The 17868-nt window shown below is 33.3% G+C and overlaps 1 protein-coding gene and 1 non-coding gene across 2 annotated transcripts in view; one reads left to right on the top strand and one right to left on the bottom strand.

Moving 5' to 3' along the window:
• Positions 1 to 17868, top strand: part of LOC126773515 (adipokinetic hormone/corazonin-related peptide receptor variant I-like) — an 84891-nt gene that overhangs the window by 28223 nt on the left and 38800 nt on the right. Inside the window, exons 3-4 of the mRNA XM_050494464.1 lie at positions 3128 to 3233; positions 6869 to 7073. Of these exons, the coding sequence (XP_050350421.1) occupies positions 3128 to 3233; positions 6869 to 7073 (311 nt within the window). The remainder of the gene's footprint in view (positions 1 to 3127; positions 3234 to 6868; positions 7074 to 17868) is intronic.
• On the bottom strand, positions 9272 to 9344 carry Trnaa-agc (transfer RNA alanine (anticodon AGC)). The gene has a single exon. It is a non-coding gene; the product is annotated as a tRNA-Ala (tRNA).

Raw genomic sequence — 17868 nt, 5'->3', positions numbered from 1 at the left:
AAAATATCAGCTGGGCAGTAGTTACACTATGTTTGTCGAGTATCAAGCGAAGTTATTTGAATGCCGCCGCTTCGCCAGCGTTAAATTCAGCTTGTGTCGGTAATCCTTTTAAATTCTAAAAAATATTTAAATTATTACGTAGCAACAGTAAAGTAAAATAAAAAAATCTTGTTATGCTTTTAGCATCTCGAAAACAGCTATATTAACTTTAAAAAAAAGTTATACTGTCATATTGAAGTCACATATAGACACTTAAAATTTTATCTGTCTTTATAGATATGGCTCTACTACATCACGGTAGCATGGGCAAGCGATTCCGTGACGCCCCCCCCAAAGACGGTAAGGGTATGGGTGGTCTTTTAGTGGGTACTCCGGTGCATTCGGTGCCGGCGAGTCCCACATACGTTTCCCCTCACCTCATGTTGGGGAAACGCGTAAGGCGATTTTTTAGCAAAAAAAAATTTATAGACTACTATACACATACAACAGATCCAACCAGTACATATATAGTTAATTCATCATTAATATTAAGTGGAGTAATCATATAAAGTAATTATAATAAATATTAATAAAACCAACATAGAAGCTAGTTACAGTGTTTTTTTAATTTCAATTTCAATTCAAGGTTAATTCATATATAACCTAATTAATATTAAAAGACACTTAATTTGATGTCAAAAAATGTCTACCTTAATTAAAGTTCATATTTTTATGTAGCACACAATTACATAAATAACAGAAGTAAAACAAATAATAGTAGTAAAGTAATAACGCTGCGGGCAAAAACTAGAAATACATATATATACATATATATATATATATATATATATATATATATATATATATATATATATATATATATATATATATATATATATATACGTATATATACATACGTAATTTATACATGTATACGTAAGGTACTATAGGGTTCTCTACGTACGACTTAGTACGTTATAGAAGTTAATTTATAGTATCACATTTTGTCTGATAAAAATAAAACAATTATATATAAAGATAAATTAAATTAAAGTTAGAAAATGTTTTAAAATGTAAACTTTGAAATTGAAATTGTAACACGCCCATAATATTGTATTTATAAAATAATAATATTGTAAAGTGGAAAAAAATATTTTGTTATCTATCTCATCGGTGGTCTAAGTTATTGGTTATGCAGAATTTTCATTCGAAGCATGCAAGTTTTGCTCACAATATTTTTCTTAATACCCAGCTGTTTAATTTTTTTTTTTTTTGTTATATTTTGAATAGGAAAACGGGCGAATGAACCACATGATAGTAAGTGGCCGTAAAAAATATTTACCATTTCTTACATCGCCAATACGCCCATAACCTTAGCAAATAATGTAATATGAGGTGGCTGTGGTTACCCTCACTCTTCCTTCCAACAGGAACACAACAATAAGTTTTGTTGTTTGACAGTAAAATATTTGATGTGGTTATTATAGTGGATGGTTTCTAACCAGACAAAGTTTGTACAAAGCTCTACCACCAATTGTTCATAAGAGATAACTTATAAACACAAATAATGCACAAGGAAGATTCAGTGGCCCAGCCCAGATTGAACGCGGAAACCACAGGATCGATTCTTGAAATTACTTTAATTAACTTAAAACCCTATAAATTTCAAACTAATTAGTGTATTATTTATTTTAATTTTATATGAATTGCTTTTAATTTGTTATAAAGTGACAGACAATTATCAAAATAATTAATGTACTACGGACCGATTTCGGACACGGCGGCCAATCAGATGCGTACACACAGGTATACTCTATTCCTAACTCTCATAATCCGATCCGAGAATTTTCTACAGAAAAACCCAACAACTTTTTTATTGGCCCGACCTAGGATTTGAACCCAGGCCTTCGGGGTCTGCGATCTTATCTAGCTACTAGACCAACGAGGCAGTACTATCAATAAACTAAATATACTATATAAAAAGTGTTACTACCTTTACTTTGTTTTTTTTCGTGCAAATCTAATCGAATTGAATTAATATGAAACTCTTATGGTCATTTTTAATTAAAGCGTGATCAGTGTCTATAGTGCTTCTTTCTATCATCTCGTTAAATTTTAATAGTTTGATGCTAATATGTTTTTATTTCAAGACAGCATATGAATCGAGATTCCAGGATGACAATTTTAATTATATTTTGTTGTAGTGATTTCTTTATTGTTGCGTGACAGTTGTTTTTCTTGTCAAATCTTATATAATGTTGACTTAAAGTCGCCAATTAGGACTTTGCACAAGTCCGCCTGATAGATTCCACCCACTTATGAAAGTCATATAACCACAATATATATAACATCTTAGATCTTGGATAGAAGGCAGTGACGCGTTGACTAATAATGTAAAATCAATACAGTACAGTATAGTACAGTATCCACGGCTGCCTAGATAATGAAAATTATGTATTGTAATAACATAATATGGTATGTAATTTACCAATATTAGTTAAAACGTAAAAATTATTTAATAAAGAAACACTAAAATCAATTGGGATAGAAATACCTGCGACCTGAGAAGAACCGGCAAAAGAAACAGTGGGATTCTTTGTATCTTTTTTTGCTTACCAATTTTTAATTACGAGCTAACAAATACAAATTAAGATAAAGATGGAACCAAAACACGCCTAATTCCCTTATGCAAAATTGTAAAGATGGTTCCCATGGTTGATAGCGTCTTGTTAATGTAAGGAGAAGTTTTTTATTCTTGCAGTGCCATTGTCTATGACCAATGATTAACACAACCAGGTTGCCACAACCGACCTAAAATAAAAGACTTAAAAACTAGTTGAAGTGTATACCTATAGTTTAATGTTATGAGATCAGCCAAAATCAAATCTTCCACTCTTTTCTGGCCAAAGTTGAATGTTTGATCAAAGCTGGTGCCGATTTACCCGAATATTGAAACAAAAAAAAAACCCGAAAGATACACTACTTTTTGACATTACAATTTGTGCTATATATTGAAGCAAGTCAAACCTTGCGCTCTTTTTTGGTCAAAGATGAATGTTTGGCCAAGCGAAACGCGTCGCTTTGGTCGGATACAATCGGTAGGTCAACAATGTTAATATTAAATATCGAATAAAATTCCCTCTTACAGATTCTTCGCTGTTCTGTACCCTTTGAAGCTGTCTGTTGCAAGAAGACGAAGTAAGCAAATGTTGTACGGCGCTTGGATCTTCGCATTAGGATGCAGTTTACCGCAGGTTAGTTATCATAAACTATTTATTATATTTTTTGACGAGCCGGTTGGCGTGGTTGGTGGATGCTTGTCTTTCACGCCGAAGGTTGTGGGTTCGATCCCCGCCCAGGACAGACATTTGTGTGCATGAACATGTCTGTTTGTCCTGAGTCTGAGTGTAATTATCTACATAAATATGTATTTACAAAAAAAAGTATGTGTATATTATTAAAAAATATGTCATTTACGATTTTAGCAGTATATTTATTTATTTAGGTTCTCTAGTAGTTCCAGACGATTACGTTTAGCTCGTTGACATACAAATTGAATAGTAAAGCAGATGTTTATTTCTTACTTTATTGGAAGAAGGTCAGCAACTCCGCAACCTATCCAGGGTTTCTGCTCCTACTTTGACGGAAGGAAAGATTCCTGCCATTCTTATTCTGTCGATGGGTTGTGTAGTGCTTGAAAATGTTACCGGGGCACTCTTCTGTAAGCTACATATACACATATATTACATCAATTTGATTCTTATTCAAATCGTTATAAATATGCTTTATTTTAAAAATTACATCAATAATATTTGGTCTGATCTCTGACGTACTGATAAAGGCAATTCGATGTGGTGAATTTAATTATATATATCATAATGTGTATTTATTATCTTTCTAATTATAGAACTACAATAGAAAAGTTTGTCTTATGTATATTATTTTATTATATATATATAAATATATATAATATATATATATATATATATATATATATATATATTTATATTAAATAATGTACTCTTACGCCTTTGCTAAAATACTCCCACACAAATCTGTATTTTTGTTCGTTGACTTTTATACGAAATGCTTTTTAACGGTTGTCATAGCCTATTTTTTGAGACGTTTTTGTGTTTGTAGTTGTGAAAAATAAATAATCAAATAGATTTTATACTTATGGGTACTTAATATTATACATATTTAACGTTAAAAATATTTTTTTTAACTTAAACTTATTAATTAATTAATTTAAATTTCAACTCCCGGTTTTTCGTAGTCTTTTTGAACTTCGTTTTAATCCGATGAATAATTTATGTTTATGATAATTACATTCTGATATTGGATATAAAGCCTCGATTTATCCCGAAATTTATTTTCCTCTTCAATAGCATGTCAACTAACATTTCTTCATTCCACTACAGTTTTATCATTCTTTTTTTATAGAATAGGAAGGTGGACGAGCATATGGACCACCTGATGGTAAGTGGTCACCAACGCCCTTAGACATAGCCACCAACCTTGGGAACTAAGATTTTATGTCCCTTGTGCCTGTAATTACACTGGCTCACTCACCCTTCAAACCGGAACACAACAATACCAAGTACTGCTGTTTTGCGGTAGAATATCTGATGAGTGGGTGGTACCTACCCAGACGAGCTTGCATAAAGCCCTACCACTAGTAAATTCTATTTCCCTCAGCTAATATCATTATACCATTCATATTTAATGTGACATTTTTTGACTATCATATTTATATTTAATGTGAATTTTAATATCAAATAATAACAATGAGTGACCTAAAACAAACAACGGACTACTAATTAGTAGTAGTAAGAAAAGAATAAAACTCAAAATGGGGGAGTTTAAAGTTGTTGGTAGCTAGAGCTAACTAGTTTATTCCGGATTTTATCACTGTATATATTAAACAACTACAAAGGCAAACATGTCTAGAAGCATGTGTGTTTATTATGTAGATTCTAAAGAGAGTTTTATTTATCAAATAACCTAATCGATAGGCGTTATTGGTTTCTTTTTGCTGCTATTTTGTATAGTGCCCCGCAGAGTACTGGGAGCTCTCCCTCATTTCTTCCCGTGGGTGTTGTAAGATCTACTAATAGACTGTTTATTATTTATTATAATATTAACTTTATTAAAAAAATTAACCGAAAAAAGTTACCATGGAAATTAACAATTATTTAAACATATATTACACCGAAACAAGTCATTCTTGTCGTTTTCCAGCTCCCCGAGTAGAAACATGTCATCGGCGAAATGAAAAACATAGTGCCTGTGTACCTAGGGCGAGTTTTGATGCGTATACGATAGCGTTAACTGCGATTTGTAGGAATGAAAATAGCGACGTCAACAGTTAACGTCAACACTATCGAATAAGTAAATAAAACATTCACTCCATCACAGTCATTAATGCAAATATATAAGAATTGACCGCCTCGTTAGTCTAGTAACTTGATGTAAGGTAGCAGACCCGAAGGTTCTGGGTTCAATTACCAGGTCGGGCCAATAAAAGATTGGGTTTTTCCATCAGAAAATTCTCAGTAGCAGCCCGGGGTCTGGAAGTTGGAAGTGTGTACTCCCGTGCACGTAAATGCACGTGAGAGCACGTAAAGCCGTTGGTCCTGCGTCTGAACTCTTTCCAGTCGTGTCGGATTTTTGTGTCGAAGAAGAATTACTAAAATCACGTGTATAAATTCTGAATGCGTTGTACAACATATTGATTCTTACATACAATACAGTCCGTTAAAAATAAGGCTATCAAAGGATTATTCTTTTGTATTAGCCTCGAATATTTAATGTTATGCTAAGGTTAATAATATATGAGGAATTTTTTCTCTCAAAGTCTCTCGTGCATACATATGCATAATATTTGAATAAACGAACTTTAATCCCGTTTGAAGTTTAATATTAAATGTTTAAAGGGCAGTTTTAGCATGATATTATCTTTGCGACGATAACTTGCGGTGTTTTTTGTTCGTGAATATATTTGTCATAAAACGGAACATGATATATTAAATTAAGTTTTTTTTTTAATTCATAGTAGGCGTACTGGCAAATGGGTCATCTGAAGGTCACTACTACCCATAGATATTGGCCCTAGAGACCAGAGTCAGAAATTATCCAATCACAAAAGCTGTTTAATACAGAATACAGATAATACAGAACGCAAAAAAATACAGTTTTATTATGTCTATGGTATTTGTTTTTTTTTATACACAAACTAGTGACAATTGCTCAAATTAGGGCTTTATGCATGTGGGCCGATATCATCCACTCATCGATTATTATATACTATTAAGCAGCACTACTTGGCATTATTGCATTCCGTTTTGAAGGGTTAGTAAGCCAGTGTAATTCAGGCATAAGGAAAATAGCTTCTTAGTTCCCAAGGTTGATGGCGTATTGACGATGTAATGAATGGTTAATATTTCTTACAGAAATTTGATGGGCATAAAAAATGTTAGAAACATAAAAAAATATAATGGACACATCCGGTTTTCTGCATGATGGCGGAGGGCGTAGTATTAAAAATGTAAAAAAATAACTTTCTTTTTTTTCTATTCTTATTTCTTTTTTAATTTATTCAGCTAAAGTTCGTCAATACTAGAATCCAAGTATTTGCCTGAAAACTAATTCAAATGTACTCTGCTATAAACTACTGATAACCGAACAAAGAGGAATAAACAACACCCAATTAATGCTCACGGTTCACACTTTCATACTTTACGCACACATAAACACTGTATTTAATATTATTACAGTATAATATAACTATGTGTTACAAACACTACCTATTTTTAAGATGAATCTATATTAACACTTTCCTAGTATTAGAAGTGTTATTATATAACTAAATTAAAACTTTTGTTCGCAGAGTGTCGTGTTCCGCGTGATGCACCATCCCTATATTGTTGGATTTGAACAGTGCGTTTCGTTCGACGCATTCGCAAGCGCACAGCTCGAGGTCGCGTACAACGTGTTCTGTCTTTGCGCAATGTACTTTGTGCCTCTTCTGATCATCACCGTCTGCTATGTTTGCATATTTTGCGAGATACGACGAAGCAGTAACGAACTGAACGGTAAGTAACGAAATTTATACATATTTATATATAACGAAGTAAAAAATATTAGTAGTAATCACTACTAATATTCTTTTATTATAATAATCAAAGCAACCGAGATTACCTCCTATATAGATTACATGATTATGAAAACAGAAACGAAAACTTGCTGGTCCTTAACACTAAGATTTCATATAAAACACACACATTATAATTTTTTTTTAATTATTTTTAAAAGGGACTCCAGTAAATAGTCACATAGTGAGATAACCTTCGCAAATAGACACATGCTCTGGTAAACCTACATTGGCTCACCATCCGAAAAGATTTGTCGTTACTGTTATTTATTCATGAACCTTAAAATACATGTATAAAATGGTATTATTAATATTAAGGTTATCCTATACATTGAGACCATACGTCGAATTAAAACGATATATTAAATATTACTAGTGTTAGCTCATTGGTCGGAATTTAATCATAAAAATATTGAAAATTTAGAAAAACATTAAGACTTTTCATGTGTACCACATGTGTTTGCACATGATAGTATAGTGATGGTAGATGGTAGTAGAGCTTTGTACAAGCTCATCTGGGTAGATACCACCAACTCATCAGATATTCTACCGCAAAACAGCAGTACTTGGCGTTGTTGTGATAGTGACAGTTTTATTATGTCTATGGTATTTGTTTTTTTTTATACACAAACTAGTGACAATTGCTCAAATTAGGGCTTTATGCATGTAGGCCGATATCATCATATCAAGCAGCACTACTTGGCATTATTACATTCAGTTTTGAAGGGTGAGTGAGCCAGTGTAATTACATGCACAAGGGACATAACATCTCAGTTCCCAAGCATTAAAGGGAATTGTTTTTCTTTTTTTGAAAAATAAATTCTTAAACCGTAAAATGGTTTGTCTTGTCTTACGATTAAATCATCTTGACCAAAATATATCAGAAGAAAATCATCACTCTTGGCAAATTAAACTGCCTCATAATATTGGCAGACGCTGTCATAGATATTGCTATTGATAGCAGTTTATTAATGTATCTCTTGTTATATACTTTTAATAAAACAAGAAAGCAGATCGTAACGCCCAATATCTATGGTAATGTAAGCAATCACAGAGAGAAACGCAGGATTTTATGATAAAATGGCTGCTGTAGCGAGCTTAAGTTACAATTAACGCTAGCATATTACCTCTAAATTAGAAGATCTGACATACTCGTATAGCGTATTTTGCTTATATCCTAGTAAATTAACTTTTCAGCTTACTTGGACGGCTTAATGAAAATCTTGTTTTTTTTTTAACAAAAAAAAGCAAGATAAATTTAATGTATTATTTCGAAGTGACACTTCTTTGTGTGCAACGAGAGAAACGATTTCAATGTGTTGGTTTTAACTTTTTTTGTCAATAACTTCTCTGTGGTATACCTCAGTTTTTCCATGCCTCGGAATGAACGTAAGGTCATGCATGATCCGACACGCCAAAAAAGAGCTCTGGACGTGTCATGATTGCTGACCGATTTTAATATTAAAGAAATGGATACTGCAACCTGTGTTTGCGTGAAAATCATTTTCCAATCACCGCAGCTGAAGTCTTTTTGAATGACAATACTAACAAAATTGAATTTTAGCATCAATTAAGAAGAGTTGAATATTGAATGTTGGCTAAGCAAATTTGTCAATCAACCACGTAAGTATTTCGACCACGTGTGTGGTGGACGAAAACCAATTTAACTGCAAAAGCGATTCCAAAGAGGGCTTACGTCAGGCAAGCGGCCGACTGTAAAAGCCTGCTAAGTCGTTTCCGTACAGCTTACACACTTCGTCGCCCCAAATAATCTCGACAAAGGGCATGTGAATTATGATTTATATGTGTTGTGTTACATATATGTGTGGTTCTGTGAGCATGTGTGTTAACTAAAACTGTTATCGCAATGAAACAATTCAATAAGAACACTAAAGTTTTTAGTTTATTAAAAACAAAATATATATAATAAAAACTTTTTTTTTTTTTTTTCGGGGAGGATAGGCATTTACGCCTGCCGCCCGGTCCGGGGGGACCGGGACGGGTATGTGGGACTCACGGGGCAGAGGGCCACCGTCCTACCCACTAAAACCTCCCCGGATTTCCGTCTCTCCGCAAGGCGGCGGGAAAAGTATATGAATGCCACTTGTATATAATTATTTTAAAATTAAAATTTAAGTCTGGAGGCGCCGGGTATCGATCCCGGTACCTCTCGCATGCTAAGCGAGCGCTCTACCATCTGAGCTACGCCCCCTGTTAAATATATATAATAAAACCTTGCGGATATATGCTAAGTCCTTCATTTAAAGCGTATGTTGAAAAATTAGTAATAGAAACGGTATATCAGGGCTGTTGATTTTTATACATAATAATAATTAATTATTAAATTATTTAACAGAGTATACATAGACACGAGATATATAAACAGATAGGTATTATTTGTTGATATTTTAGATAACATGATTGTCTAAAGCTCACATAGTTTAACTTTGAGCTTGAGCAATAATTATAAGTTTTGGGGATCAACTCATGTATCAACCGAAGTAAGTAACGTATTCGTAATTACTAACTTTTGATTTGAAGATATTGTAATCGATCTGTCCGTAGAATATCAAATATTAGTAAATCGTCTTGTTCAGTTCTGAATGTGTGAGAACTTGCGTGTCCGTGTATAGGTGTGTGAGAGCGTACGATGTGTGCGTGTCAAAATATATTCCATTCGGATTTTCGCTATCAAATAGAAAGTTAATTATGTGGAAATCGCGTTCGAAACAAATTTCTACTTAATTTACAACATTAAATATTATTAACGATTGCCTGTGATTTTGAAATTTGAATATAATTATTTGTATTCGGTTCGGCAATGCAGCTTACATTCTAAACGATACACGTGTCCCACCGACGCTATAGCTACACATTGTATTAAGATAGTTTCATACAACATTTATTATAGAAACAGTAAACTTTGTCGGTATCAGTGCGCACTGAATGCATTCATTCATTTCATTCATTCATAGTAAAAGCTTTAGACGTATAAATTCTATTAAGACAAAGTTAACTGAGGGACGTTTTATGTTGTTTAAACTTTCTTGGCAATGTCTCACAAGATTGTGTGATTTTGTACATTATTTCAATCTACGATCCTGTTAAATCTCAGATTGCTAGGTTTTCCTTTGTGAGATTAAGTTTGTATACCAATATAATAAATGGAAATAAAATTGTAGTTTTCAACATCATTGCAGTATTAGTATATATATTTAAAACTAAAATATTGTACAAAAATAAATTGAAATAGAAAAATTCTGATAAACGTCCTTCTTATCTTCTTCTTTTTATCAAGTTTTTCTATCGGGTCGACTCGTCTACTGAAAATATAAATAAAATCAAGGAAAGGCGACTTACATACCTTCATATCATAAACAGAATAAAAATGGTTATAATACAAATATATGAAATTAATATGCTGAAATACATAATACTGTGACGATAATCAAATAATGACAGAGCATTATTAAGACCACGTGTAACGCCAAGTAAGTTTTAACGCTCTATGTTTGCCTGTGGCATCGTACCTCCCAGACAAATGGCCCGATTTTGATTAGGTTTTCTCTTTAAAACCTGAAGTGATTGAGACGGTTCTTAGCTATAAATTATTTAGATCTGATTTAGCCTTTGAAGATCATCAGCAGCTTACTTGACAACAGGATCTTGTTCCAACCAATGTTCACAGATCCGTTTTATTTGAAATTGCAGTCTCCCGACACGACGACGCTTTTATTAAAATACAATATGTATAATAGAGTTAAAGAGCGAACAAACACATATGTTTTTATACTTTTAGAGGACTTTTTGTGTCAGGAGTTTTTCTCTTCATAACCAATAGAATTTCGAGTATAAATAAAACAAATGAAAAACTTAGATGCGACTGTTAAGTTAAACATAGAATATTTAAATTTTACCCTTGAATTGCGAAAGCAAGTCAAAGATTGACAGTTTTGCTTTATACCCACTCTTAATATCAATTACTTATCAAACGGTAAGATGTACTATATATTGCAAAAGTTCTCTACTGAAGATTTCTACTGAAGTATCAAATCTAGTTAAACTTAAACTAAGTTTTCTGAATCGCAGCAATACTGAAGAATACTGAATATTTAAAAACTATTTTTAAATACTTAAAATAATGTTTCCTGTTTTAAATTAAATCATTTGTTGTAAACTAATTTTGTATCAGTGATAATGAATATTTTATTGTACATATGGAGTGAAACATGTATGAAATATTATTGATTAAAGGTACTGAACATTGAGTAAAGTAAAGTACTGTTTGGTTCTAAATTAAGTGACTCGTAAATGGTGCTTCTCAGATAGGCGTAGCGTTCTAAGTAGATATAGCTTTATTTTAATACATTATATAAATTTCACACTTACCTTAACGCTCTTACACTTCGTAAAAGCTCGGTAATTTTTACACCGATAGTGTTTAAACGGGTTCGTGGATCTTCGAGATGTGTCTATAATTTCTAATTTATATATAATATAAAAGTTACAAACACATTTTGACATTTTATCTTAAATGTTTTTTTGGTAAATGAAGATACAATATATAAGATTAGAATAAGACCGGTACGTATAAGACGGAGTTCTCTTATGTACTCATGTAACTCAAACCATTAAAAACTTACTCTAAAACTTACAGCATTACTTATAATCGTTGCTTAGCGGGACTTTAATTAGACATTTATGTGCCTTCTTCGAATGTGAAATCAATGATGAGAGGAAGTAATCCGCACTAAGCAACGTTTATAAGTGAGGGCATTTAGTTTTCAGAGAGCTACACCAGTGTGCAGCATTTCTTTCTGTCTATCATGATTGATTTGAAAGTCCTTAGAAGGAGATACAGCATTGTTTGAAAACGTTTTTTTTTACTATTCGTTTATTATTATTCTATCACTCGACATAGATATAATTAATCTACTTATCGACACGTAGGCATTACTTTAATAACCCAAGGAGCCAACTTCGTAATAACTTATTAGAAAAATCCAATATACCAGCTTAAATTATATACGTCAAAATGATATTGATGGGGTATTGCGTAGGAAAACACTTGTTTATTACGTACTCCTAATATCATAAGTGTAATAGTCGTCCATATGTTTTGATATTATGTTCATTAAGTGTTAATTTTTCTCGTGCCAGACGTTGAAGATGAGCATTGTAAATAAAGCTTCATATGAGGAATGCAATATCTACCCACCGCAAAAAGGTCTTAACTCTTTAGGTGTGATGTGATGGCGATGACATTCTTCCAATGTCATATATATTATTTTTTAATATTTTAATAAATTTATGAGTTTTTTGTCCAAATATTGTAATGATCACTATTATTTTGACGAGCTGTTTGGCGTAGTTGGTAGATACTTGCCTTTTACGCCGAAGGTTATGGGTTCGATTCCCACCCAGGACAGACATTTGTGTGCATGAACATGTCTGTTTGTCCTGAGTCTGGGTGTAATTATCTATATAAGTATGTATTTACAAAAGAAAAGTAATTTGGGATTAGATGGCCGTGTGTGAAAAATGTCCCAGGATATTATTATTATTATTATAGTCAAAATCGTATCTCATTTTAGTTTAGCTTCAAGTTTTATAGAATAACTTTACAAGTAACTTTTATAAATAATTTACGAAAGATCATATATTAAGCTGGCTTGGCTTCATCTTCAACTAAAATTTTTATCAGACAGCGTGATATAATAAGCTCCACTTAGCGAATAGTTAAAAATAATTTCTGTTCGTGTTAGAACTTCTTTTCAAAGAGGTTTTTAGTTCCGTTGCAAAACTTGGATACGATTTAAAGTATTTCGTCGAACACAGTATCGAATTTCGTATCGCCTCACTTCACAGAACCTTGTGAAAGACGAGCTCAAATGGATAAAAAATTTAGTATTGCATTTACAATAATCACGATGGATTAGTATTTTTATTGTTTGACGAGCTTATAAAATTGTATCAACAAACCGTTTTTAATTAAATTATCCACGTTGTTGGGATCACATAGGGAATGTACGAAGCAATAAACAAAACAAATACATGCTTTTAGCCCCCGTATTATAATTGGTAATAAGTGAACGCAGTGAAAATAATACGTAGATCGTGCGCGAATTGAACCGAAAATTGCGGTTTCCGATTCGAGCAAGATTAACATTTATATGTTTATTTATTTACTTAGGTACACAAAACAGAATGTAATTAGGGCATACAGAAAAATTAGGGAACTAATTTTAATAAAAATTACACCCCAAAGCGTGTGTACATGGATGATCAAAAAAATAATTTATATACAGTCAGTTGCTTATAATTGTTAATAAAATTCAATAAATTAATAAATTAAATTATAATAATTCATCCATTTAAATTACAATAATCAACTAAGAAAAAACATTAATTAAAAAAAATAAGTAAATTATAATTAATACAATAAAATAAAATCTAGACACGCGGTAGCGTGACAAGCCAAGCTGCTGATCTGGCGAGCAGCACCGTGTGTAATATTACACGAACCATTTGGAGACCCTCACGACTCAAAAACCATTTCACATAAACATGTCAAATTTGGCTCATATATTAAGGCTTGCGAGATACATATGTGTCCCAAATTTCATAAACACATCTCAAGCGGTTATTTAGATATTAACGTCAAAAACTTGACATTTTTATCACTGAATGACCTGTAGACCAAAACTCTAACCCAGTTAGTAATTCGGGGAATACAAAGAAATAAATCAGACACTATTAAATCAATCAATCAATTAAATAAATACATTTTTATCAATTTATTATAATTTTTTAATTAATTGATTCTATTAGGAACACTTACATATACCTGTAATGTAAGAATCAGCAATCAAAATTGATGACAGTCGGTCGTTATGTGGATTTTAAGATCTTCGCTTGAATATATAACGAATGGACCACCCTTAATGTTTTTTAAATCCAAACATGTCAGATTTAGTACTTATAACTACTTATAACTAAGAGTATAGTCGACTTTCGTATTTATTTCGTTTTAGTAACTGGGATTTAGTACTAATTATTATTCAATATTTAACGCCCATCAATAGTGTGAGATCATTACTTATAAATAATTAGATAACAGGTATTTCGGACCACGGCACACGGTGCGACGGCCGTGGAGCAACGGGGTGGGGAACGCTGCGATAAAATAATCTGTACAATAAGTAATGATAGTATATGAGAACTAGCCAAGTCAGACCTTAGGCTTCAATATATTATCCTAAGTTATAAGAAGAAATGATATTTTAAGTTGTTATATATTATTTTATGTTGTTATAAATAAATTTGACCATTGGACTTGGCACCCATTTAGATCTCACTTCTTTTGTCGTTGAAGTCAATAACCAAGGCATATATCATAATATTGAACTTGGCTCTCATTTCACATTTATGTTTTTGATGGGATATAAAAGAATTGACAAATTAAATTAAGTTATTATTATTTTATGTGATGGATAAGGAACACTTGCACGCGTCGGATGAAATTCTACCACGTGTATTCTGCACATGAAGAGCGTGATCAAATGAATACCAAGCCATCATTTAAAAAGAAGTGCCCTTTGTCCAACAGTTGGGCACTTTCGAGATGTTAGTTTTTCTTATAAAAATATTTATTTTGCTTATCGAATATATGTAGATATATAGGTCAAGTATACATACTTAAAGTTTAATTCCAAGTATATATACTTAGAAGATAGACGTAGTACATAAATCGATATTGATTTGCTGCTGTCTATTTGTTTTAAGCAAATAATTCGTGACAACTTGGCTTGTCATTTTCGCTCAGTATCGATGATGTATTTTTTTATAGTTAAAGTATGTGGACGAGCATATGGGCCACGGGCCACCTGATGTTAATGATCACCAGCCCCCATAGACAAAGGCATTGTAAGAAATGTTAACCATTGCCTACATTGCCAATGCGCCGCCAACCTTGGGAACTAAGATGTTACGTCCTTTTTGCTTGTAATTACACTGGCTCACTCACCCTTCAAACCGAAAGACAACAATCCCAAGTACTGCTATTTTATAATAGAATATCTGATGAGTGGGTGGTACCTACCCAGAAGAGCTTGCACAAAGCCCTACCACCTTTATATAACCACCTGAATCTATTGAATACAATTTAACAAACCTAAACCTAATATAATTAAATGCTCTCCTATCATGAAAATATTAAAGGATATCTACTGTTTTTGAGCAATTTTTATTCAATGTGTACATATTGTGTTGGAAAGAACAAAGGAGTTTCTAGAACTGCCATTACATTCAGACAACAGAACGGCTTAGTGCGATCGATAACCATGATCTCGAAAATGTTTCGAAAACATAATAATTATACGAATTTAGTCCTTAAATATATAGAAATAAAATACTAACTGTTCAAATGACGACCGCGTGAAATGTTTGAAAGAAAGAATGCGTTTCACCGTTGACCGATACTCTGTGTGAAATTAATGAACAAGCCAATCTGTTACCAGTTGAAGCAATTAGACAACGTGTTTTATTTCTAATAATTTTTTTCTCAATATAACTACAACGTTTAAGAGTTTCAATGGAAGCGGAACAAAGACAATTTAGGATAAGAGATAAATATTTGCAGCCTTTGTTCGCTCTTTCCTTGATAAAAGAGTATTAAAATGAATATAGTAGTAGTAGTTTTATATAACAGTAACAGCCTGTTAATGTTCCACTGCTGGGTTATGGCCTCCTCTCCCTTTTGAGGAGAAGGTTTGGAGCTTATTCCACCACGCTGCTCCAATGCGGGTTGGTACAATACACATGTGGCAGAATTTCAATGAAATTAGGTACATGCAAGTTTCCTTACGATGTTTTCCTTCACCGTCAAGCACGAGATGAATTATAAATACAAATTAAGCACATGAAAATTCAGTGGTGCTTGCCCGGATTTGAAACCACGATCATCGGTTTAGATTCACGCGTTCTAACCACTAGACCATCTCGCCTTATTTTTAGTTTTATATATTATCCAATATTTAGTAATGCTACTTACATGCTGTGGACATTTTTTGGACAGGAAAAACACATGTATGTGTTTCCCCTACTCATGTGTGTGGGACTCGCCGGCACTGAAGGCGCCGGAATGTCCACTAAAAAACCAGCGGATCGCTTGCGCATACTACCGCGCCGTCCCGACGGTTGTTCCGCCTCTGTAGGCCTAGGGGGTTCTCGGGCTTTAAAGACCCCCTAGCCCCGGCGAAACTCACGGCAGGAGGAGAAGATACGCATAGTGCCAACGTCTTCTCCCCGGTCTTTTACGGCGAAGAGGGTCAGCGGAGGTACTCTCCTCATGCTCCCGCTCCGCTGCTTCCTTATGCGACATGACATTTTCGCCGAAGGAGACCATCTCCATCTAGCACCTCTCGCTAACAAGCATGGCATTGATCACACTCGGCGGCGAGAGGTCTCCGCCGATTAAGGTCGCCAGGCCTTCAAGCGATACACTCCATCAGAGTGTGGCACGCCGTGTATGCTGTGGACGTTTACTACAACTTACAAACTTACTTTTTTTTTAATTATCGGTTGTTAATTTTAAAATGATTATTTGCTTATTTCCGGATGTTCAAGAAATTATTCGTTTTGCTTACGAATTGCTTTGAGGCGTAATTAAAAGGTGTTAACTATAAAAAACGTTCGTACGTTTCGAAGTCATGTACGTGACGTGATCGACCTGAACATCTCATTGCTCGAAACTCATATACGATCGGTGACAGCGTGCCTAGTACGAGTTTTTTTAACAATTCGAAAGCGTTGACATTAAATGTGATTTGTATGGAATTCGGGTTTAGCTAGTGAATAAATTTATAGTCAGTAGCACTCAAATTGATAAAGGGTATCGTAGGATAAACTTTCTTACATACAACCAAAACTATTCAGGCATTGAAAAGTTACGGCCGAACAAAAAAGCTCACATACATACATGAACGCTGAATACATTACACTTTTTTGGGTAGTCGTATAAAATGTTATGGGCGTTATTGTAATAAAAACATAATTTATACCTTATTGTTGCTTCAATAAATAACGATTACTAATACAATATGAAATCAATGCATTCGGTCATCGTCGTGTCGTTGCCATTTTAGAAATTATTGTAAACTAAGATACTGTTTGCTTACAATTGAATTCAAAGCAATTCAAGTATGTTTAATCAACGATCCTGAGAGACAAGTGGCGTATTGATCATTCCAATACAGTTAATTGTCAATTTGGTATTCTGATCAGTTCCTATTTGCACCAGTACTCAAAGAACATACACATTTCATATATCTTCAATTTAACATACTGTATTTATGTAGTATAAAGAACCGAGATGGCCTAGTGGTTAGAACGCGTGAATCTTAACCGATGATCGTGGGTTCAAACCCGGGCAAGCATCACTGTATTTTCGTGTGCTTAATTTGTGTTTATAACTCATCTCGTGCTTGACGATGAAGGAAAACATTGTGAGGAAACCTGCGTGTGTCTAATTTCATTGAAATTCTGCTACATGTGTATTCTACTAACCCGCATTGGAGCAGCGTGGTGGAATAAGCTCCAAACCTTCTCCTCAAAAGGAAGAGGAGGCCTTAGCAGAGCAGTGGGGTTTCATTACTTTTACTGTATTTTTAAAGACTATTTTTTGTTTAATTATCTTAAAACGGTAGTAAACATTGTTTTATCTATTTTAGATCAAA

This window comes from Nymphalis io, chromosome 14 (genome assembly GCF_905147045.1).
Source record: "Nymphalis io chromosome 14, ilAglIoxx1.1, whole genome shotgun sequence".
NCBI classification, from domain to species: domain Eukaryota; kingdom Metazoa; phylum Arthropoda; class Insecta; order Lepidoptera; family Nymphalidae; genus Nymphalis; species Nymphalis io.
Note: the sequence above shows the minus strand (reverse complement) of the source record. Positions and strands in the feature narration are given on the sequence as shown.